This window comes from Schistocerca americana, chromosome X, assembly GCF_021461395.2.
Source record: "Schistocerca americana isolate TAMUIC-IGC-003095 chromosome X, iqSchAmer2.1, whole genome shotgun sequence".
NCBI lineage: Eukaryota > Metazoa > Arthropoda > Insecta > Orthoptera > Acrididae > Schistocerca > Schistocerca americana.
Window position 1 is genome coordinate 654,746,815 of NC_060130.1, and position 24,787 is coordinate 654,771,601.

Here is a 24,787-nt window from a genome sequence, read left to right on the forward strand (position 1 = left end):
CAGGTGAAGCGCCCAGAATGGGAGGAGGAAATGAAATGAAAGATAACAGATTGAAATGGTATGTGATGTTATTCCAGTGAATAAAACATTGACTTAAATTTGCAAAGAACCTGGCAGTGTGAACTCACTTATCAGTATAATCTTGCACACCCTGTGGAGTAAATGTATTCACTGATTCAGTTGGGGAAGGAGTCATAAAGCCATTGTATCCTCTCCTTGACATCCTAGATATTGTCACTAAGTAGTTTATCATGGACAGATCTGGGGATCTTGCCTGTTATGTGAGTTCCTCAACATCACATAGACAGTACACAGACACACATGCCATGTGTGGACGAGTTTGTCCTGCTGAATAATGGCACTACATGATAAGTAACATATAAGGCTGTAGGATGTCCATGACGTCCTGTTGTGCCGCCAGAGCCCTTCCACTCCTCCAAATCACTGCATGTCGTGATCTAAAGTCATATGTGGTGCCACCCACACCATTACATTAGGAGTAATACCACTGTGACCCTTCAAAATATTGATAGAATGGGACTCTCCCCAGATTTCCGCCATATTTGACAATCCAGTGTAGCGCAGAAATGCAACTCACCGCTGAACACCGTGTAACGCCATTCACAAGCAGTTCATACTTTCCAGTCACAGCACTAATCTAAATACAGCCGATTTTGCTGTAGTGTTAGTTGCAGCATGTGAAAGGGATGGTTATTCCCTAGCCGGCTGCTGCTAGTCTCCATCCAATGGCGCTGGATGACACATACTGCTGCAGGATTATTGTTACTTTTTCTCGAATGGTAGGTACAGAGTTTTGCAGGTTACGATGTGCTTGGTGCGCAACATAATGCACTGTGTGGCCATTCTACCTGCTCACAGGGAATTGCAACTATATAAACATTTACATACCCGGTGATGGTGCGTATGCGTACGAAGTTATATTGACATCCGCCCATGTGTGCTAGGTAAATTTTTTTTGTAATCGAGATTGGACATTATGGTGTAATATAGCAAATGATAGGATCTTTTGTACCTCTGTTGATGTTTTTCCTGAAGGCATATTTAACAAAACGCTTACCTCAAAAATTTTGTTTGAACTCGTGTGTGACTTCCATTTGCAGATCGCCGACCATTGATGTATTTACTTGTGGAGGTTTTAGTTGCACTGCTTGTGGTCCCTATAATCCGCTTCAGTACACCTGATGGAGCAAAAGGTAAACTATTAACACTTCGCACAAAGCCACATATGCAGTCACTCTTTCGTGCCGCGCTTGCTATGTGACTGAAGGAGTAGGAACCAACATATATCGCACCATAAAAAATTACCCCTCCGCCACACACTTTTCAGAGATTTGTAAATTATAGGTGTAAATGTGTGTCATGTAAAATTAGATGAATGCGTAGTTTGACAGCATATTTCATCATTGGAAGAATGGAGAAAATTAAAGTACCAAGTTATTTCTTTAAATCGTCTGATCACAATCGTTTTTTCGTCAATGAAATGTAATCTGTGCAACGAAAGAATTTAAAAGGACACCAGACATTGGCAATTAATTGTTGATTTTTTATCTTATTTATTAATGTTGTTTAAGTTACAACCAGCCACAAATGTTCGCGAAGTTACATCATTTTGAGAACTATGATTTCCTTCTGTCTACATATTTTCTGATACCTTGTTCTAAGAATTGTAATATCTCTGGTATACTTATTGTGATCAAAACTTCCAAAATGGCTTGGTGATGTGTTTCGCTGGCGGTGATTGTAAACAAATTTGGGAAGTCCTTTTGTATAATGCCAGAGAATGAGAGATATGGAGGTAAGAAGGTGTTTTACTTGGAAGTCGCCGGTGTCGTTTGTCGTTATAGAGGAAAACATTTCAAAGTGCACTTCTTGTGTTTTGTGTATTGCCATGTGTTTTTAAAGTTCAGAACGGAACTACAGTGAGTTTATTTACACACGATACGGTGTTTTAGAAATATGAAAAGAAGCATCACAAATATAATCAAAAAAATACGTTCCGTTTTCGCATGTAATGGCAGAAAGTGAACAGTTTTTTTTTCTTCGTTTCGGTTACCGTAGTTTTTTTGAATCCAAACAATGAAAGGTGTATATAAAATGTGAAGTGAAATTTGATTGTTGTTGTTATTAAGTTTATTGTTGCTACCAAGCATTAAGGAAGACGGAGCTAATGTGGTTCGTACAGCTGTTTTATTGTAAGTAAATTTTAGTTGTCATTGACGCTATAACGTTGAAAAGTTTTCCTGTTCTCCTGCAAAGAACTTTTGTAGTAAGTTATATGTCTTGTCTCAGATTCCCTTATATACAAATTTTTATTAGAATATGTTTCAAAGTAAGTTTATTATTTGATTGATTTTAATTATTTGATGTATTTCGTCACTCAGAGTATTACACTTCGTTTATAGCCTTTACTGTGCTGACTGTTACCAAATAGTGGAAATGGATGGTGGTAGCAATTGTGAAAGGGCTCAAGTTGTTAATAAACTTTCGCTCAGTTCACTGTGAACTGCTATTGAGGGGACACCAATTACTGTTATTCTTCTTCACCATCTGTGCTGGACCGATAGTTGTGAGCATTAACTTTTACTTCCTGAAACCGATTCTATTTTCTGTGTATTTGGGAACTTAAGAACATTTTATTTTCGCAGAATATACTTTCTTTGGGTTTGTGTTTATATTGCAGTTTGTTAGTGACTTTGGAAAGTACCCTTCACAGTATTATGTCTTAGCGAACTGCTATTCCTTAGAACTTTTGGTCTGTCATTTGCGAATTTTTTGGAGCAGTTGTAGTGTATATACTATCAAACACTTCTCAAAATGCAACTACTGTAATAATCTGAGAAACTGTGGTCTATGGTGAAATACAGAGAACTTCTGTGGAAGTGTATAAATGATGCACAAAGAAAAATTATGTGCACATGAAAAAGACCATTGGTAAATGTCACACTGCCTACAGTAAACGTAATGTGGCTCGCTGTGTGTCGAATTCCAGGTTCATCTAAAAGCAATGCAGAAAAGGGTGTTCTATTTCATGTTTGCACAGAGATTTTCCAAATTAGTCATCTTCTTTTGATACATTAAATTAAAATACGTGTTATTTTTATTCATAATTACAATGCAGTGACAATGAGTTTTATTTACTTATGGACATATTTCTATTCCAGTCAAAAAATGGGTATCTTTCGTTGTGCTTCCAGTTGGTTGAAACTATAGGTATTGTGCAGTACTATTCATGTTTTATTTAGTGCTCACAATAATTCGTTGAATATTTAAATTGATAGTAAGTTGCAGAATGATTTGATTTTAATGTTATGTGTCATTATATTGTAATATGTAGTAGAGTGGTAGCAAACTGTATTGTTTTTTTGTTTGCTTTGGTGCATATTAGGAAATGACAAGGCAAATGTTAAGTTCACTCCCCAACAACACTCTCAGACCAGTTCACGTCACGTACTGGATGATACTGGTGTCGGTATGAATAGAAGTCATAGGTGAAATACAACTAATTTTAAGAAAAATAGTTTTGGTGTGAATTTCATCTTAGAATGAAGCCTACATTTGTCAGTTCAGTTGACCCAAATGTTTGGTTAAATCAATGTTTGAGGCTATAAAGAAAGACATTAGCTAAGGCACTAATTTATCAGAGTAGGCATATGTTAATACTGGGCAACTTATGTGATCTCCAGAAATAAGATGCGTAGGGCTTACACACTGACAGTAGAATGTTGTCTGTGCATATGTGAGACTTATGTGAATGAAATATGTAAGTCATATGGACCAAAATTCTTGTTGAATATTGGTCCGTTGTTTAATGCAGCTGTTGTGGATTTACATTGCAGTTTTAGTTAATCAATTAATTAATGAAAGTGTATTAAATATGGAGCAAGCATAGACATTTGGGTTGTATTACGAATCACTCTGTTGCCACAACCAAGATTTGGTGGGGGGCCGGCACAATTGCACTCAAACTCATCATACTCACTAATAATTTATTGTATTTTAGTTGAGCTTATAACCCAGATATCCTCCTAAAAGTGTAGAATAGTGTCATCGTATAAATACCCAGTTGCCATAATGGGAGCAACTGCAGAAAAGTGCACATATACATAAATTCTGCCTCAGATATTGTATATTTGCAGTTGAGGTACATATGTTGAAACAGCACAAAGGGGGAAAGTGGTGAGTGGACTATCCAGCCAAGAGATGCGCGAAGAGAAATTTTATAAGATGACATTTAATGATCGGTTGTAAGTAATGCTAGTTTATGGATATGAAAATAGAAAAATCTCCCAAACCTCCTCTATTTTAATACCCAAAGAGCTTACTCTGCACCTTTAATGGAAAGTGAATAAGTCAAATAATTCTAATGAGCTGTTATTCGTGTGTGTGTGTGTGGGGGGGGGGGGGGGGTAGTGGAGTGAAGAGTTCCAAATGCAAAGCTGAGCTGTATATAATTGTCAGTTTGTCAGGATCACTTATGATAAAACAGATTTTTTTATGTGTAATGAACTGTGTAACTCATCCATTTGACTAATTTTGAATCTAATATAAAGTCAGCTTTTGTGATTACTCTATTGACCACCCTGCATTCTATTCCTGCTCATTTATTGCCATTGATTCTATAAATCCTACAAAATTATTGATTCAGTTTGCTAAATGATTGAGTCAGTTTGATTTAGTGTATCATCTTTAGCTTGTTTGCATCATCCAAGGATAAAAAGTGATAAAATTAAACCTATCACTTGTCTTGTAGATGGAATACAGAATGTAAAGTTTTACTCATACACTAACAGTGACTTACTGCTCAACAGTTAAGTTATTGGTTCTGTAGACCATTTTCATAAGACATTATGATGTGGAAGTCTTTAATGTACTTGTTTCTAAGAGTTTCTTTTTTCTATTTAGCCCAGTAACTCTTTTGGTCTTTGTTGCATTTGGTACACTGATGTTTATCATTACCTGAGGAATTAAAGAATCTTAGTAGGATGAGTTTGTGGATGAATTCTTAGAAGGTATAACTGTCAACAAAACTACTTCTAGAGCAGATTTAGACGCAGTTAACAGTGAATGCAGTGGAGGTGATTAAGCTAGTCTGATAGAAGGCATTACAAACACTTGGGATGTGGAGTGAAATTGCTCATGATCCATCAGTATTTGTGTTCATTGAGAGGATGAGGTTGAAGTTAGATTTGTAAAATTTTGGCATTAGTGTACTACTACTATTTTTTTTTTTTTTTGAGAAGAATACCTTATGTTATTAGTGGAACAAACAGACGTGTATGTTGGGTAGGAAACAGAAAAATGTAGGATGAAAGTATTGAGTAGGTCCTCAAGGTGGAAGGATACAGATTTTGAAATAAAAGTTTCTGGGACTGTTGCAGCAGATATGATCTTGTTGTTTTCTGATAGAACAGTACTGTAATACAAGCCCTCTCTATACTAACAGATTATGCTGCTCTGTTCTGAGCATGAATAGATTTTAGCTGTTGCCGAGATGTCTTCACTTCCCAGACAACTCATTGCAATCCAAAGACCAAATCTACAAAAATTTGCCCATGTGGCATTGCAGACAAGGCGCTCTGCATTGATGAATCAGTGGGTTTGTGGTGCAATCTCATATCTCTCTCTCTCTCTCTCTCTCTCTCTCTCTCTCTCTCTCTCTCTCTCTCTCTCTCTCCTATTCCCCCCCCCCCCCCCCCTCTTGATATGTGCTTTATATGGAAAATTTATATAGTTCTTTAGATCTGATAAAACTGTTGTCTACTTATACAACCTATGTATGTGGAACATAACGTAACAACAGAAATAATAACATGAAATCATTAGTTTTTATGAAACTGAAGAAATGTTGAATGCCAATGTAGTTGTTTCTAAGTGGGAAGAGAAAAGAGAGGTCCTCATCACTAATACACGTAATGGTGAAATATTGGAATTTACAATCAGTTTCCATGAAATTTTACATGGTCCAGTCACATGAATGTGATCACCACCTATTTTCAACATCAGCAAACAATAACCACACAAAGACGGAACGTGGCAGTACTAACAGTGGAGGATATGTAAAGCATGTCGGGGGACGTGGAAAACAGTGCAGTTGTTATGGTAATGCAGAAATGGAGTGATTTATCTGACATCCAAAAGCATGATCATTAGCTTTCGGGCCAAAGGCGGAACCATTTCCGAAATGGCCAAGTTTGTAAACTGTTCATGTGCCACCATATTTAAAGTATACCATGTGTGGCAAAAGGGCGCTAACCAAAAGCAGTGCTGAGGCACCTGTGATGCACCATGGGCCATAAGTGAGAGGCGTGAATGATGGCTGCAGAGATGTGTACAGCTGAGTAGACGTGCAACTGAATGGCCAGATGAACCAAGGGATTACCAACAGTCTCTCCTTCATGTCTGTTCAGCAAATGTTACTGTGTATGGGCCTCTGCAGCAGGTGCCTGGTTTATGTATGCACCCAGATACCACAACTGAAGTCCAAAGAGGCCTTTCCAGATGTACTGTGCCATTGACATGTATGGTGTGAAATGTATGAAAAACAGACATCCTACAACAATTGTTGGAATGGTCCGGGGCAGAGGAAGGAGCATTGTTTGGGAAATGTTCTTGTGGCATTCCCTGGGCGATCTCATCATTCTGGGAATCACAGTGGATAAAACAGAAGTGTGCATCTATCATTAGGGACCATGTCCACCCCTATGCTCAGTTTGTTTTTCCTCGGCACGATGGCATCTACCACCAGGACAATGCAATGCGTCACGCAGCTCACAGTGTATGTACGTTGTTCAAAGAGTACTAGGATGAGTTTACCGCACTCGCCTGGTCACCAAGCTCCCTGGATTGAAATCCAACTGAGAATTTTTGGGACCAACTCAATCAGGCTATTTGAACCATGAAGCCTCATTCAAGAAACCTAGACACAACTGGCTACGGTGCTTTAGTTGGCATGTCTCCACATCGCTGTTGGTATCTTCCAGAATCTCATTGACTCTCCTCCTGCATGTCTCACAGTGCTCTGTACTGCAAAAGGTGGCTATGCAGGCTTTTGGCAGGAGGTCACATTAGTGTGACTGGACAGTAGTCGGAAACAACAGTGGCACGTCAGGTGTTGATAAGTTTGATTAAATGCTTTCCTATTATTCAGTGTTGTGGAAACTATTAAATGAATACAACATTGCTTTACACTTACGAAAATGTAGATGCATTTGTTTTGAATTCATTTAAAGTGAAGATCTGTTTGGTGTAACCCTTTTTGAGGAATATTTATTCAGGCATTAATTGGGGATGTACCACCCAAAAGAAGACTGGAACATGGGGTAGTTTTCATTAGTTAGCCTACTGATAAGAAAATGTAACCAATAAAACCACGCCAAGTATACCCTTAACAGAAGAAACATTGTGAATTGCGCTACTGTTGTATGACTTGTGAAGCAGAGTAAGTTGTTTGTAGAAGAATGCTTCAGGATCTTCACCAGTATTATGAACTTCAATTTCTAATATCGTTTGCAATACAGTGTATATGTTTTACATCAAAAACTTAACTATTTGTGTGAAATTTTGTGTGTGCTTTAAGTTACTCAATTCTGTGTGAAAATGAAAGTCGTCTTCCTTCATCCCAAAACAGTTTACTACACCTATCTGTGACTCACGCATATTTGCTATGAGTGTTTTCTTATCTGATACTATGTAGAAACTACCTTTGCATGAGTTAATTTGCAGTTGACGCCAGCAACTATAGGGTATCCATAATTAAAGTTCCAGTTTCAAAATGCTGTAGAAGGAGAACCACTTCTCAGAAAAATGTCAAATGTGAACAGCATATTATTGACACAGAAGAACTATCCGGAGGGTGGTGGGAGGGGGTGGGGGCAGAAAACAACCTTGTAGGTGTTGGAATATGCTTGCACATCAACCGGTGCCATTTCATTCTCCAAAGGTGACTGTGGTGCAGGTTGGTGGTATCATTTATCTTAGTGCGGCATCGTTTAGCCATATTTTCTGAGGAGATGAGTCCTGCGGATAATGTTACCTGTACCATCCCTGGTAAATGCTATGAGAGCCTTTTGCGCGCCATCATCATTCCAATCCTTAAACAGCATGAGTGCATACTGAGGATCATTTTGATGCAACATGTCTCTCCAGACATCAGATAGCCAGTGAAGCAGCTGCTGCAAATTTTTTGTCTCGGTGATATTTCCCTTCTATTACTTTTGAATACTACAACCAGATGTTCTCTCACTGGGTGTTTGTGGGGTAACAGTCCTCCCACTGGTTATTTGTGGGTAACAGTCCTGGGAGAATAAATTTGGGAGACTTTTGTGTTGTAATTTCATGTACTGACTCGTTCCATGACCTTGGAGATTTGCTCCTCAATTTGGTCCTACAGAACGTGGCATGTAAATAAAATAATTAAATAGTCATTTGAGCCTACCAATACCAGACGTTACTTTGACCTGTGATCAAGTTATATTTACAGTGTATATTTTATATTTTGGAATGTAAGTTGTAGTGACAGGCTGTTCTGTTGTGCAGCTTGATGTCTAGACTAGTTTGAAAGGTAACAGTTTGCTTGTGAGTTACCGTAGCCAACAAATGTGAATACCTTTTAGTTGTGGTGGTATATTTATCTGTAGAGTAGCCTGAGCTCTAGATACTTTGGAAGATGACTGGTTGAGTGGCAAAGCCCATGAATGTGACATCGTGAGAATAAATGTAATTCTTGTTACAGCATATGTTTTACACACATTTTATTGTAATGAGTGGTTTATGTCCACAATTTTGATTACCGTATTTCTCAAAACCCATGGGTGGTATCGGTAGTTTCATCACTCCAGGAATGTGGCTTTGCATTGCCGTAGGGATGTCCATCAGTTGAAATAAATTCACTAAAATTAAATGGTAAGCCATGGTCCTCCACCAAAGAGAAACACTATCCTGTTACTAATTTGAGATGGGCTTGGAGACACGCTCAGTTGGCCTAAATTTGAAGGTGATAGCTCATAAGAAGCAAGAGGTCAGGTTCACATCCCAGTCTGTCACAAATTTCCATTTGTTGTTTCACTGATATCATTTATATTATTACTATTCATTGACTTCATCCCCATTGCTTTCATTGATTCATTTCCATAAATTTAATTTATTTGACAGAAACTAACAATTACTGGCTCTGGACATGCTGTGTGTGTACGATGAATTAGGATAACTTTACCAGTCAGGGTATCTTTGTATCATTTACTACTTAGTTTCGAGTGGCTATTGTTCCTGGCCTATCTACTGATTTTATTTATTTTTTGAAAAGTACCAATTTCATTACTTGTGTTACTCTCAGAATAAAATACTGCTGTTAGATGAAACACCAGCCATTTGAAAAAAAAAAAAAAAAAAAGTAAGTGGTACGAAGATAAACTGACTGGAAAAGAGTTACCCTGGGTGACTGTACCTTTTACATTTTTTATGTTGTAAATGAATGGCAGTTTCCCTGCTAGTCAAATAAGGATTTGGGATTGCAGACCTTAAACCATACTTTGTTACAGTTTTAGCCATTTTCATTTCTGTGCCTCATTGCTTTGGCACATGTTTATTCCATGTGTTCTTTCAGATTTGTTACTAATGGTTTACATCAGGTGAACCAAGAAAAATGATAAAAGAGAGCAAAGACTTGCAGCGGGAAAATGGAAGTACACCAATTGTGAAAACAGAAGCAGCTACTCCTACTGGTGGAGGACCAGAGGCTGAAGCGGCAGCTGCAGCAGCTGTTGTTGCAGCAGTGGCTGCTGTAGTGAAGGAAGAGGCACAGGCGGAAGGTTGTCTCAATGGTGTAGGAGTGGATGAGGCTGAGCAGGTGGTAGAGAAACCTGCTGAGCCAGGACCGAGTTCCCAGCAGCCAACACCAGAAACAAACTCTGCTCCTGTCCCTGATTCCACAACACCTGTAGGTGAGTACTTACAGTGTATTACACGTTTTGCACACTTAGGAGGAGCGGTAGCATGTTGGCTTGTATGCAGTGTAGTTTTTCAGTAATAAGGTGGGATATGAAGTCATGTTTGCAATAAATGCACCAAAATTTTTTAGGTACAAGCACCTATCTTTAATTTACCCATTGCATTTGGATCAATTAAACACCAGACAGACAATATACGTTAGTATGATGTACATATTAGCATTCTGATTACCAAACTCTTCAATATTTTGTATGGAGTATGGTTAGGGCTAAAATAATAATGGGACTATACAAGTTCAAATTCTTCCCCAGAGGCACCAGTAAATAGATCTTTTCTCTCACTATGTGGCTCTTTCTGACTAATGGCCTCCATCTCTTCCTCTTGCAGTAGTTAGTTAATTGTTGGTGTTTGCTTAAACACTTCTGTGCTTCATTTCTGAAATATTAATTGAAGCTGGTTTTGGAAGATAATGAAGAATTAGGCACCGAACAGAGGTCTGCAGTAAAGTAAAAAAGGATACCTATCTATGCTGTCCAGGTGTACCGGCGTTTGTCAGTATGATTGGTTGTAGCAAGTTGCTTGGCTATGACTAATAAAACAACGTTGTATGTTATTGTGTTAGAAACTGTAGCTTTACTGGACAAGAATGATACATAGCACCGACAAAAAAACTCTTAAACATGCTGACCAGTCTAGTCATCCTACAACCTTTTTGTTTTAGTTTTGATATTACTATTCCTGCACACTATTCTTCATAACATTCGAGTGTAGTATTTTTTGTAGCATTTTTGCAAGACACTCATGGTACATGCTTTGCTAAGCCAGATGAAATTTATTAATAAAAATTGAAATGAGAAGATATTTTATATTTAGTAAATGAGTTAAAGTATTTCATACATGTGGTTAATTGCTTTCAAATAACGTGTTGGATTATGAGTTAGAAACCATGGTGAGTGTTTTATCACCCTATCCTGACATTGTCAGTGTGTACAAAGAACATCGCAAGAATCCATGCTATAGAATGTCAATTATTAGGCAGATCCCTGTGTGTAAAAATGTAATGTGTCACATGCAAAACATTCTCTGTAAACTGAAGCGATGTCAAATGAAGAGCAAAATTGTCACTAAAAGTGACTGAAACCTGGTTTTCTTATTTAACAGTAGAAATATATGTGAAGTATTGTTGACATGACAACAATTGTGCTAAGAATTCTTCGTGTGTATGGTTAATGAACTGCAAGGCATGATAGCAGATCTGGTGTAGTAGGTCATAATGGAACTCATCTGAATTGAACAGCTGTGTTAGAGTATGGAAGGAAGGAAGGAAATGTAAAAAGGAAAGTTGAGATGTCACATTTCCTTCATAGGAGATTGCTGTTTACCCTAGTACAACACTCTTGATGGGAGAAGACAAGGGAAGTGCTAATCTTCTGTGGTCCCTTGAGAGCTATTCTTCCAGACGTAATAACAGATACTGAGCACGTCTGAGGATATGTATCAAGGATGAATTCGGAAACCTTTGTAACTTTGTACTGAGTAGTAGAGAGATGCATTAGGATTGTGATATAGCCTGAAATACTTGTTTTGGCAAGGTCTATAATCAGAACTGAGGCCATTGAAAGAGAGTTGGAATAGCCTCATCTTGTGCACTGCATCACTTTTGATGCTTGGAAGTTCATTGTATCATCCTTGTATGAAATTCTATGTAAAGGTAGTATGCTTATCTAAATATGTAGTTAATAGCTGTGAGACATTTGCTGTTAATAAAACATTTCAGTAATGTTTATTTCCACTTTCAATAAAGTGTTAACTTTACTGAAATAGATAAATCCTTCCATGTGCCTGTGTGAGCCATGTGAATATACCCAGGAAAACCTTAGTGTGAATTCCAGTGCATCTATGCTAATTTAAAGTTATGTGGTTACTACAACCAATGTATACTTTAGATGTATAGATGTTAACCCTCACACAGTTTCTCATGCAAGCACATTATCAGGCCTTTGCTTTTTTGCTCTGCATCCTGTATGACAAATACTTTGCATTCATTATCTTTCAATTACAACCTATCAGTACTGACCAATACAACATTTTTTTTGGCCACTGGGGGGAGGAATGTTTCTTGTCATAATTAGGTACATTATTATGTATTGTGTTTGTTTGAGGGTCTTTTGCGCAGAATTCTGGTAATTACTGTGTAGTATTACTCATTTTGGAATAGCTATCTAGGTTTGTGCACTTATTTTGGGCACTTGTTATGAGTTTAATTCCAAAGACAATAGGCCTACATGTCTTAACATGTATGGATATGATCAGAACAGTCATAGTTTTTTTTCCTGATTATTAACTATGGCATATCAAAGGGCTACTCTGGATTGCAACCCAGTTCATATTTCAACCGAGAATAGTGCTTTGAATGGTGTGGTTGGTCTGTGATGTCTTCATTGATCCCGCATCTCCTTTTCTTTGATATACAAGTAAAGAAATCCAGACTGAAAGATGGAAGAATGATAAAATAAATGTAAGGGTAGTGTTGTTTTTAAAGTGAGTAGTTCATCTTTAGTGGAATGATAAAAAATGAAGAAGCACCTAGTGATAGATTATGGCTGGGAATGTGGTCACCACAAAATGAAAGAAAGCCTTACTAAATACTTGAATGTGAAGGGAGAAGCAGCAGAAAGACAAAGAATGAAAATAGGACAGGTGGTACATTATAAAGAAAGATAAAATGAGAATTATGAACATGAAATAATAATAATACTAATTATTATTATTTTAAAGATGCTCTCAAGTAGATTGGTAACTCATACAGGTTGTCTTCAAAAAATTCCAAATCATTCATAACTTCGTGCCAGTGGTGTGGTGGAGTGAAATGCTGTTGGCATTCCTGCACACACCTGTGTTTAATGTGTAACTGCTGGATGTTTCATTGTTGTGTGCCTGTTAGTTATTTGTTCAGTGCTGTATTGAGTAGAACGTGTTGCATAGTTTGCGAATTTCGAGATGGTAGAGTTGGAGGAGTAATCCACCTGCATTAAATTTTGTGTGAAACTCAAGAAAACCTTTACAGACACACACCAAATGATGCAGGAAGCCTATGGTGATGAGTGCTTAAGCCATACTCGATGTTACAAATGGTTCACATGGTTTAAAAATGGCTGGACAGGAGTTAAAGATTATCCTCATTCAGGGCGTCCCGCAGTATCTACCAGTGGCGCTCAAGTCAGGAACGTCAACGAAATTGTGCGTGCCAATCGAAGACTGACACCCAAGAGATTGCAGAAGAATGTAACATTTCAGTTGGATCATGTCTTGAAATCCTGACATAGCATGCAGGAATGCTTTGGATTGCCGCCAAGTTCATCCCATGGCTCATGAGTCGAGACTGAAAAGGCCTTCGCCTCACAATCTGTGAAGAGCTTTAGGATCATGCAAATGAGAACGAGATGTTTTTTAAGAGAATTGTAGCTGGTGATGAGACATGGGTCTACAGTTATTATGTCGAGACCAAGGTTCAATCTTCACAATGGGTCAGTAAAGTTTCTCCAAGACCAAAAAAAGCTCGTCAGGTCAGGTAAAATATCAAATCCATACTTAAAGTTTTCTTTGACTTTGAAGGATTAGTTTGTCGTGAATTCGTGCCCTAAGGATGAACTGTTAATTGATGGCACTGTTGAGATGTGTTGTGATGCCTGCAAGAAAATGTGAGAAGGAAATGGCCTAAAATGTGGCGATACAATTCGTGGCTCATGCATCACGATAATGCACCTGCACATTCATCCCTCTTCCGACATGACTATTGCACAAAAATAAAATCACTGTGCTGCTTCATCCTCCGTACTCCCCATATCTGGCCCCTGCTGACTTGTTTTTATTTCCAAAGTTGAAAACCCCATTGAAAGGATGAAGACGTGCAACCATAGATGAGATCAAAGAAAATTCGCAGACAGTGCGTTGCACAATCCAGCAAGAGACGTACTAAGACTGCTTCCAGAAGTGGAAACGGCATTGGAAGTGGTGTATCAATTGTGGAGGAGAGTATTTCAAAGTAGACCATGCACAATAAGTTAAAGGTAGTCATACAAAAATTTTGTGGACAAAGTTCTGGAATTTTTTGAACAAACCTCATATCAATAGTCATTTTATTCTGGCACAAGGGTTTGCAGTTGTGTGTTCTTTTTTAACAAGATGTTCATCATCCTTGTCTACATTAGTGTAATATATGTACAAGGTACAACAAAACAATAGAACAAAGAAGGAAGTTTGTAGAGGGTGGTTGTTGTTGTTGTGGTCTTCAGTCCTGAGACTGGTTTGATGCAGCTCTCCATGCTACTCTACCCTGTGCAAGCTTTTTCATCTCCCAGTACCTACCGCAACCTACATCCTTCTGAATCTGCTTAGTGTATTCATCTCTTGGCCTCCCTCTATGATTTTTACCCTCCACGCTGCCCTCCAATACTAAATTGGTGATCCCTTGATGCCTCAGAACATGTCCTACCAACCGATCCCTTCTTCTGGTCAAGTTGTGCCACAAACTTCTCTTCTCCCCAATCCTATTCAATACTTCCTCATTAGTTATGTGATCTACCCATCTAATCTTCAGCATTCTTCTGTAGCACCACATTTCGAATGCTTCTATTCTCTTCTTGTCGAAACTATTTATCGTCCATGTTTCACTTCCATACATGGCTACACTCCATACAAACACTTTCAGAAATGACTTCCTGACACTTAAATCTATACTCGATGTTAACAAATATCTCTTCTTCAGAAACGCTTTCCTTGCCATTGCCAGTCTACATTTTATATCCTCTCTACTTCGACCATCATCAGTTATTTTGCTCCCCAAATAGCAAAACTCCTTTACTACTTTACGTGTCTCATTTCCTAATCTAATTCCCTCAGCATCACCCGACTTAATTCGACTACATTCAATTATCCTTGTTTTGCTTTCGTTGATGTTCATCTTATATCCTCCTTTCAAGACACTGTCCATTCCATTCAACTGCTCTTCCAAGTCCTTTGCTGTCTCTGACAGAATTACAATGTCATCGGCGAACCTCAAAGTTTTTATTTCTTCTCCGTGAATTTTAATACCTACTCCGAATTTTTCTTTTGTTTCCTTTACTGCTTGCTCAATATACAGATTGAACAACATCGGGGAGAGGCTACAACCCTGTCTTACTCCCTTTCCAACCACTGCTTCCCTTTCATGTCCCTCAACTCTTATAACTGCCATCTGGTTTCTGTACAAATTGTAAATAGCCTTTCGCTCCCTGTATTTTACCCCTGCCACCTTTAGAATTTGAAAGAGAGTATTCCAGTCAACATTGTCAAAAGCTTTCTCTAAGTCTACAAATGCTAGAAACGTAGGTTTGCCTTTCCTTAATCTTCCTTCTAAGATAAGTCGTAAGGTCAGTATTGTCTCACGTGTTCCAGTGTTTCTACGGAATCCAAACTGATCTTCCCCGAGGTCGGCTTCTACTAGTTTTTCCATTCGTCTGTAAAGAATTCGTGGTAGTATTTTGCAGCTGTGACTTATTAAACTGATAGTTCGGTAATTTTCACATCTGTCAACACCTGCTTTCTTTGGGATTGGAATTATTATATTCTTCTTGAAGTCTGAGGGTATTTCGCCTGTTTCATACATCTTGCCCACCAGATGGTAAAGTTTTGTCAGGACTGGCTCTCCCAAGGCTGTCAGTAGTTCCAATGGAGTGTTGTCTACTCCGGGCGCCTTGTTTCGACTCAGGTTTGTCAGTGCTCTGTCAAACTCTTCACGCAGTATCATATCTCCCATTTCATCTTCATCTACATCCTCTTCCATTTCCATAATATTGTCCTCAAGTACATCGCCCTTGTATAGACCCTCTGTATACTCCTTCCACCTTTCTGCTTTCCCTTCTTTGCTTAAAACTGGGTTTCCATCTAAGCTCTTGATATTCATACAAGTGGCTCTCTTATCTCCAAAGGTCTCTTTAATTTTCCTGTAGACAGTATCTATCTTTCCAGAATGAGATTTTCACTCTGCAGCGGAGTGTGCGCTGATATGAAACTTCCTGGCAGATTAAAACTGTGTGCCCGACCGAGACTCAAACTCGGGACCTTTGCCTTTCGCGGGCAAGTGCTCTACCAACTGAGCTACCGAAGCACGACTCACGCCCGGTACCCACAGGTCCCGAGTTCGAGTCTCGGTCGGGCACACAGTTTTAATCTGCCGGGATGTTTCATATCAGCGCACTCTCCGCTGCAGAGTGAAAATCTCATTCTGGAAACATCCCCCAGGCTGTGGCTAAGCCATGTCTCCGCAATATCCTTTCTTTCAGGAGTGCTAGTTCTGCAAGGTTCGCAGGAGAGCTTCTGTAAAGTTTGGAAGGTAGGAGACGAGGTACTGGCAGAAGTAAAGCTGTGGGTACCGGGCGTGAGTCGTGCTTCGGTAGCTCAGTTGGTAGAGCACTTGCCCGCGAAAGGCAAAGGTCCCGAGTTCGAGTCTCGGTCGGGCACACAGTTTTAATCTGCCAGGAAGTTTCATTATCTATCTTACCCCTAGTGAGATAGGCCTCTACATCCTTACATTTGTCCTCTAGCCATCCCTGCTTAGCCATTTTGCACTTCCTGTCGATCTCATTTTTGAGACGTTTGTATTCCTTTTTGCCTGCTTCATTTACTGCATTTTTACATTTTCTCCTTTCATCAATTAAATTCAATATTTCTTCTGTTACCCAAGGATTTCTACTAGCCCTCGTCTTTTTACCTACTTGATCCTCTGCTGCCTTCGCTACTTCATCCCTCAAAGCTACCCATTCTTCTTCTACTGTGTTTCTTTCCCCCATTCCTGTCAATTGTTCCCTTATGCTCTCCCTGAAACTCTGTACAACCTCTGGTTCTTTCAGTTTATCCAGGTCCCATCTCCTTAAATTCCCACCTTTTTGCAGTTTCTTCAGTTTTAATCTACAGCTCATAACCAATAGATTGTGGTCAGAGTCCACATCTGCCCCTGCAAATGTCTTACGATTTAAAACCTGGTTCCTAAATCTCTGTCTTACCATTATATAATCTATCTGATACCTTTTAGTATCTCCAGGGTTCTTCCATGTATACAACCTTCTTTCATGATTCTTAAACCAAGTGTTAGCTATGATTATGTTGTGCTCTGTGCAAAATTCTACCAGGCGGCTTCCTCTTTCATTTCTTATCCCCAATCCATATTCACCTACTATGTTTCCTTCTCTCCCTTTTCTTACACTCGAATTCCAGTCACCCATGACTATTAAATTTTCGTCCCCCTTCACAATCTGAATAATTTCTTTTATTTCATCATACTTTTCTTCAATTTCTTCGTCATCTGCAGAGCTAGTTGGCATATAAACTTGTACTACTGTAGTAGGTGTGGGCTTCGTATCTATCTTGGCCACAATAATGCGTTCACTATGCTGTTTGTAGTAGCTTACCCGCATTCCTATTTTCCTATTCATTATTAAACCTACTCCTGGATTACCCCTATTTTATTTTGTGTTTATAACCCTGTATTCACCTGACCAGAAGTCTTGTTCCTCCTGCCACCGAACTTCACTAATTCCCACTATATCTAACTTCAACCTATCCATTTCCCTTTTTAAATTTTCTAACCTACCTGCCCGATTAAGGGATCTGACATTCCACGCTCCGATCCGTAGAACGCCAGTTTTCTTTCTCCTGATAATGACATCCTCCTCGGTAGTCCCCGCCCGGAGATCCGAATGGGGGACTATTTTACCTCCGGAATATTTTACCCAAGAGGACGCCATCATCATTTAATCATGCAGTAAAGCTGCATGCCCTCGAGAAAAATTACGGCTGTAGTTTCCCCTTGCTTTCAGCCGTTCCCAGTACCAGCACAGCAAGGCCGTTTTGGTGGTACGAAGAACAAATTGAGGATAGGAACCCGTGTCCAGAAATGTCATTCAGCGACACCACAAGATGTAGAAACTAAAGGAGGCAGTGCATGCTACTAGGCCACCCTTTGGCAGCAAACACATGTTTGTACAATGACAAAATATAAGAGGAACATCTTGTAATGATCTCAACAACATTTTTGATATTAGATGGCATCAAATATCTCTGCACCTGTCTTAGCAACATTGCATCAGTGTATAAACTTAAGTTTGCTGTGATGCCTTCCTAATATCAGGCATCCTCCCCTTTATTTTTAATACCCTGTGACATATACGGATGACTCTTTCAGACACCTACATCTACATGTCTTCGTAGTTCCTGTCCTCTGTTTATTCACTAAAGCCATGCTACAAACCCATGAAATTTGTCATTGTCATTTTGTTATACACGGTTTAGTAAAAATGGCCAATACTGTGGAATATGTTGACTTTTCTTTAAGGTGACTGCTGTGTAATTAGATGCAGTTGGAGATGCTCAGGTTTGTATCGAGATTGGTTTCTGTTGGAATGTGGATGGCTGCCACCTGTGAAATGAAAAACAAATATTTCCATGGAAAATCATGACTAAATTAATCAGACGTGAAAGCACTTTGAAATAGGTTGTGACTGAAGGCGAGAAAGGCCAACCATGTAAACTAGTGTTTAGAATCACATTGAAGTTGGCTGTAGATTATTCTTATGAAGAGAAGTTAAAAGTGATTCTAGGTTTGATCCTAAGTTTATGAGACACTAAAGAAAGGCATAGTGCATGGTTTGCATGATAATATTTGCACACTGACACAGCAAGTAGCTGTGATTTCACTGTAAAGAAGAGTGTAGATTAGTGTAGTTTCAATCATATATCATTATCTTTTCTTCTAATCAGTTTTTAAAAAAAACTAACCTTTAGTTGACTAGAAAATTGCAGAAATAAATACTTGTCAAGTAATGAACTTGAGCCAAATGAGGATTTCATTCATTTCTGAGCTGTTGTTTACCATGTCCACACTTCGTTGGTACTTTCCCTTCTAGTGTTTGCACTGTGGACTCAAATCAGTCTTGGCCTCATGTTGAGCGAGTCATTCCTCTGATTTTGGACTTTAGCTTTGAATCTGTTACATCAACATTTCAGTGAGTAAGTTCTTACTTTCAGCATTCACTATCGGGCAGAAAGTTCCAGGAAGAAGGAATCACCAGAGCACAACAAAATTTATCGTACATATGTCTAATAATGATAGAAACACATGCTTTAAGTTTCAGGCTAATAAACCCGCCAAAAAAAATTTGTGATAAATTGAGCAACAAGGCATTCTTTTCATGAAGACATCAAATCAGAAAGATGGCGTATGTTTCTGAGGCATTCCTGCCACACTGTTTTGAACCAAGACTATAATTAATTGCTATTTATTTCTGACGGATACTGATGAGCCACCTGGCAAGTAATTTTGACACAAAAATTTAATTGATGACATATTAGGGCAGCAGACAGACCTGTGAAAGAAGAAATATATGTTGTGCTGTGAAAAAGCCTTCCATTTTACAGACAAAATGTTATTCCCATACCATGTAATCAGAGCCTCTAAATGTTGCAAAGAATTAAAAATGGCTTGGTAAGTTCATGGGGAATTTCCTTCCATGTGGTTTGCATGCCAGTCTACAGGGCAACAAAAGAGGCTGCTGGAGAACTCTGATGTAGGAGTTGTTAACCAGTCAAATCACACTTATGTTTAAGGGGGTGAAATGTCAGGCGAATTCTGGGCCAGAGAAGATGTGATACCGGTCATTATTCAAAGAAGGCTTGCACAGTCTTTATATGGCCAAAGACTGTCATTCTGGGTTATGGCATGTTGAGTTGTGTGGAGGGACAACAGTACGCCTTCGGCCGTAAAAATTCCCTGCGGTAGTTGGCTTTCAGATTAGCCTATTGTGCTATGGTCATTTGCAAGCTTCAGTATTTGCTCATTGTTATGTATTATTATCTTCTATATGTTGCCCAATTGCCCCCCCCCCCCCCCCCCCAAAAAAAAAGGAGGTCGCATATGGTCTGGTCTGAAATATCTTGCAGTAGGACGAACCCACTTACCAGAGACCAGACGGTATGCTCTATTTGAACTACTGTACTAATATGCCTGCCCAGCTAGTCGAGCGGTCACTGCTTTCCGAGCGAGAAGGCATGCCGGTCCCCGACACGAATCCGCTGGCAGATTAGTGTTGAGGTCTGGTGTGCCAGCCAGCCTGTGGATGGTTTTGAAGTTGGTTTTCCATCTGCCTCGGCAAATGTGGGCTGGTTCCCCTTATTCCACCTCAGTTACACTATGTCGGCGATTGCTGTGCAGACACTGTCTCCACATATGCGTACATCATAATTACTCTACCGTGCAAACATTAGGTTACACTCATCTGAAATGAGACATTCGTGGAGGGGTCCACTGGGGACCGAACCGTACAATAACCCTCGGTGTGGGGTGGCGGTGGGGGTGGGTGAACTGCTGTGGCCTGTTGTGGGGTTGTGAACCACTGAGAGCTACAGTGGGACGAAGCCTCTCCGTCATTACTAGGTCGCCGGTTCAATACACAGTTGTACTAATATTACATCCTTTGATGTTGGCAAAGTGTAATGGCACTTCATTCATTCTTAGTTTTTACTGCATTTGATGGTTCTTTCGTGCTCCGAATTTGTATTTGTTTGGCCCATTATTTCTTGGTCTGCAATTTTCTCAAACATTATGGTATAAGTGGTGTATTTCTGGCTCATGTTGTTCTGTAAAGGAAAAGATTTTTGAAACACTAGGAAAATTCACGGTAACATAGGCTGAATTCTCATTTGGTTTATTGAGTGAAAATTAACTGTAAGTCTGTATTATTGTGATATAATAAGCGTGAGTTGGTATTATGTACATGAACTGTTTCAGCCACTGTTTTAAGCTGTACATAAGAGTTGCTTCTTATCAGCTTTCTGTCCCATGAATAATCAACACTAAGGAATATCTAGCACTAGTAGTGTAAAATGCCTGGACATTTATAAGTTGGGGCAAATGCCTAGGATAAATTCCTTGGCAAATATCCAAAATTCATAAATGCACTGGCATTTATAAAAATGACACTTATAAAGGAATTTTAAGCTGATATTTTGTATTGGAAAAGATGTTTTGCAACACTACTTGTTCAAAACCCCCTTAGAGTTAAGGGAGAGTTATTGGGGGGTGAGGGGGTAAGAAACTGGACTGTAAACATAACTTTTTAAATCTTTAATAAGGTCAGTTCTTAATAATAAAAGAAAGACACTGCACTTTAAAAGTAATTTTTGAAATAAAGTATAGTTTATATTAAGCAGCTAGCCTGTAGATAGTATTTTTACTTCACTATACTACTGCACAAAAATTAAAAAGTTGTTCTCAATCACATTTTTCAAACTCTTATGGAACTTGAAACACTTTTTGGTGTGCTTTTCCATTTTGTTGGTATATGACTGTTTGTATTCATTAAAATAATATTTACAAGACACTCCTTTCCAGTTTGAACTGAAAAAGTTCAAAATAGGTCGTTTGGTCTTAACCATCTTGCAACTGTTCAATAGCCTGTTGTCTTTAATGCTGTAAATAACCCAGAGAGGAGGTTTTGTTGCTTTTCACTCAACCACACAGATATGAATGACTGTCAGATGATCAGACCAGTATTGCCAGTTCCATTTAACTAAATAACCCACAGAATTGCATGAATTGGCTGAATTAACAGCCACTCGCCCAAAAATTCGTCTACTACGTATTCACAGTAACAACAATAGCACTAATATTTCATTAGAATAACTAGAATTAGTGTAAAAATGTTTATCCATAATTATTTTATTTAGGGGTGTGTCACATTGTAAAAGGCATGCCAGCAATTTGCTACATTCAGTAATACTTTTGTTACAGGTAATTATTTTTGAATAACATTCATAGATTTGACACAGATTATGAAGTGTGTTATGTTACCAACCAATTACCTAAGTACAATGTTTTTCATACTGGCTTATCACTACACAGCTGTTCAACACTGTGTGTGCGTGTGTGCGTGTGTGCGTGTGTGTGTGTGTGTGTGTGTGTGTGTGCACGTGTACATGCGTGCGTGTGTGCGTGCACGCGCATGCGCAACAGAGAGAGAGTGAGTGAGTGAGTGAGTGAGTGAGTGAGAGAGAGAGAGAGAGAGAGAGAGAAGAGTAGAACTGGTAAATAGAAGAGGGACATTATAAAGATAAGTAGCTGCCAGCAACACGCGCCCTTCCATGGTACAGCAAGTTGGAATGCTAGTAAAATAAATAAATAAAAAACATTCTTCGCTCTTCTGTCCTTTCATTCTTAGTAATAAAGGAAAGCGGAAACATTTACTAACTGTTTATATTGGTAGTGTCATCCCATTCCCTTACTTTAATTGGTAAATTGTACATTCTAGCAGTGAAACTTTAAAAAAAACTTTTTTTTGTAAATGACCATATTTTGGGCACTTAAAATTGCTTTGGGCAAATTCCCAGGCAAATGCCCATTTATAAATGTCCTGCCCACTGTGCATTTGCCTGGCCCACATCACTATCTAGAACTTTGTTGAATTATCAAGTTGCTGAATTTGCCATGTGCATCAAATTTGTTGGAAGCACCAGCTCTCAAGTGTGGGTCTCATGACGCTGGTGAGAAACTGTAATTTCTGCATCATAATCCCTCCATGTTACTTCCCATTCCTCTTATATCTGTATGCTTTGTTGAAAAGATAGGTATATCTTCAGGTTTATTGAACTCATTAGTTAAGTTATATTTAATGTTAAAGCTATTGCTCCAGATGCTTACTATCTTACTTTTTAAAATTTCTTCCGTATCTGGAAATTTTTTTTTTTTTTTTACACTCATTCTTTATTTTCCTTGCTGTCTCTGCTTTTAGTCCTGTTTTCATAATCCAATATTCTTAGAACTCCCTTATTCCTCCGCCCCCCCCCCCCCTCCTCCCCACCTCTCTCTCTCTCTCTCTCTCTCTCTCTCTCACTCTCTCACTCACTCATATGTCTGCATCGTTGTTTTAACCATATCCTCTTTTCTTTTGAAAGATTATCTTTTTAATCCTTTCAGCCTCTTATACAAGGGCATGCTGAAAAGTAATTCCTCTGAATTTTTTATGTGAAAACTCTTAAAGATTTTTAAATGAAACAAATGTTACTAACATTCTATACCTATGTTCTTCAGGTTTACATACTTATTTCTCAACATAGTCAGCCTGGCGAAGAACATTTTTCTCTCAATGAAAGACCAATTTGTTGATACCGTCAATGTAGAATATTTGGCTTTATTGGTGGAACCACAACCTCTCCTCTGCTTGCACTGATTCATCACTATCAAAGTGAAGTTCTTGAAGGTGAACTTTAAGTTTTGGAAACAGATGAAAACTGTATGGAGGATGACCAGTGACAGTGAACCCAAGGTGTCATATTGTTGCAGATGTCGCAGTGCTGAAGTGTGATCTAGCATTATCATGCTGAAGGAGAGGGTGCTTCATGTGTGGACAAACTCCTCACATTTGATTACAGCACGCTGTTTCTCAAGCACCGACATAGTTATGTTGCACACCGCCATGTTATGTGTTACAATTCGAAGCCCTGTAGTGGCAGAGGGTTGCAAATATGTAGACATGAAGAATAAAGATGTAGACTGTTAATGAAATTTGTTTTATTTAAAAAGATTTAAGATTTTTCAAATGAAAAATTTGGAGACATTACTTTTCAGCACACCCTTGTATATCTGGAGCAACTCCCACACCCATGATATTTGTTTTCTCGCTTTGCCATTTAAGATGACCATTCGTATCTCAGTCCTTTCTCTTTGTGATTGAAAGTACAGTTTTCTGTTTTCTCATTTCAGACAGCCCCTCTATTCACATTATTATGATATGTTATAGACATTGTCAATCAGCAGTGGGGAACTGCATAATTGTCATATCATTCTCTCAACTTTTAGGCAGGAACTTCTCCATGTAGATGAAACTTAACCTTTTAGTTCTTCTTTAAGTGGTATATGAGATCCTCAGTAGAGTTGACGGGAGCCCTTATTTTCTAAAAGTACATATTTTATCAACCATTTTTACATTGTTTATTTACTGTATAATGTGCCCTAAGTTTTTTAAATTATCAGGCCGTAATAAATAGTGGACCAGAGGAGAGATTTTTGTTAATAGATTGGTAATTCTCAATTTTAGTGAGTAATTTGTAGCTCTGGGTATCAAACACATACAGGACTTTGCATTTTGTCTGACTTTCACTACTACAAAATATTTTGTGTTGGTGAAAAATGCTAAGTGGCATAGTAATTGTGTTTTAATGCTAAATTGGAGTTTCTTCTTTATACTGTTGAATAAAATGAAATTACTAACTAGAACAATGTAAGGTTATTCGACTTCCAACAGGCTTTATTATTTAAGACAATTTTAAATGAAAATCATGAATGCCTTTGAAGGGATTGTTGTATTCTCTTTTACTCACTGTTTACTGGTTTACAGAGTGTAAATGTACATGAACTGGTAGCATGATTCTGTTTCCTCAAGTGCCCTTCTCAGTCTATACAAACACTGGTAATCACTTCAAAGGTTGTACTCTTTTGAGTTGGGCCATACGGCAGTGTTCACTTGCATGATCTAATCTTGCTGACACATGAAGTTTATCTCGGTCTGATGCCATTAATAACTCAGCATTCATTATGAGGATCAACTGAACACATTCATTCCTGTGTCCTCACATAATATACTCGGTTTGCTCAGTGTATTTCATCACTGGAATAGGATATCTGTTCATCATAACTCATTACCATGCATCAATCTATTTCACTTAAGTGTTCTCTTAAGTACAAGCACTTATTTTATACCGTTGTATCAACAGTGCTGATTTTTTATTTATG

General features: G+C 38.6%; 1 protein-coding gene across 1 annotated transcript in view; it reads left to right on the plus strand.

Moving 5' to 3' along the window:
• The first annotated feature begins 1,724 nt into the window (after positions 1-1,724).
• LOC124555255 (protein BCL9 homolog) overlaps positions 1,725-24,787 on the plus strand; it is a 91,047-nt gene continuing 67,984 nt past the window's right edge. Inside the window, exons 1-2 of the mRNA XM_047129120.1 lie at positions 1,725-1,816; positions 9,623-9,959. Coding sequence (XP_046985076.1) covers positions 9,662-9,959 — 298 coding nt within the window. The 5' untranslated portion in view covers positions 1,725-1,816; positions 9,623-9,661. The remainder of the gene's footprint in view (positions 1,817-9,622; positions 9,960-24,787) is intronic.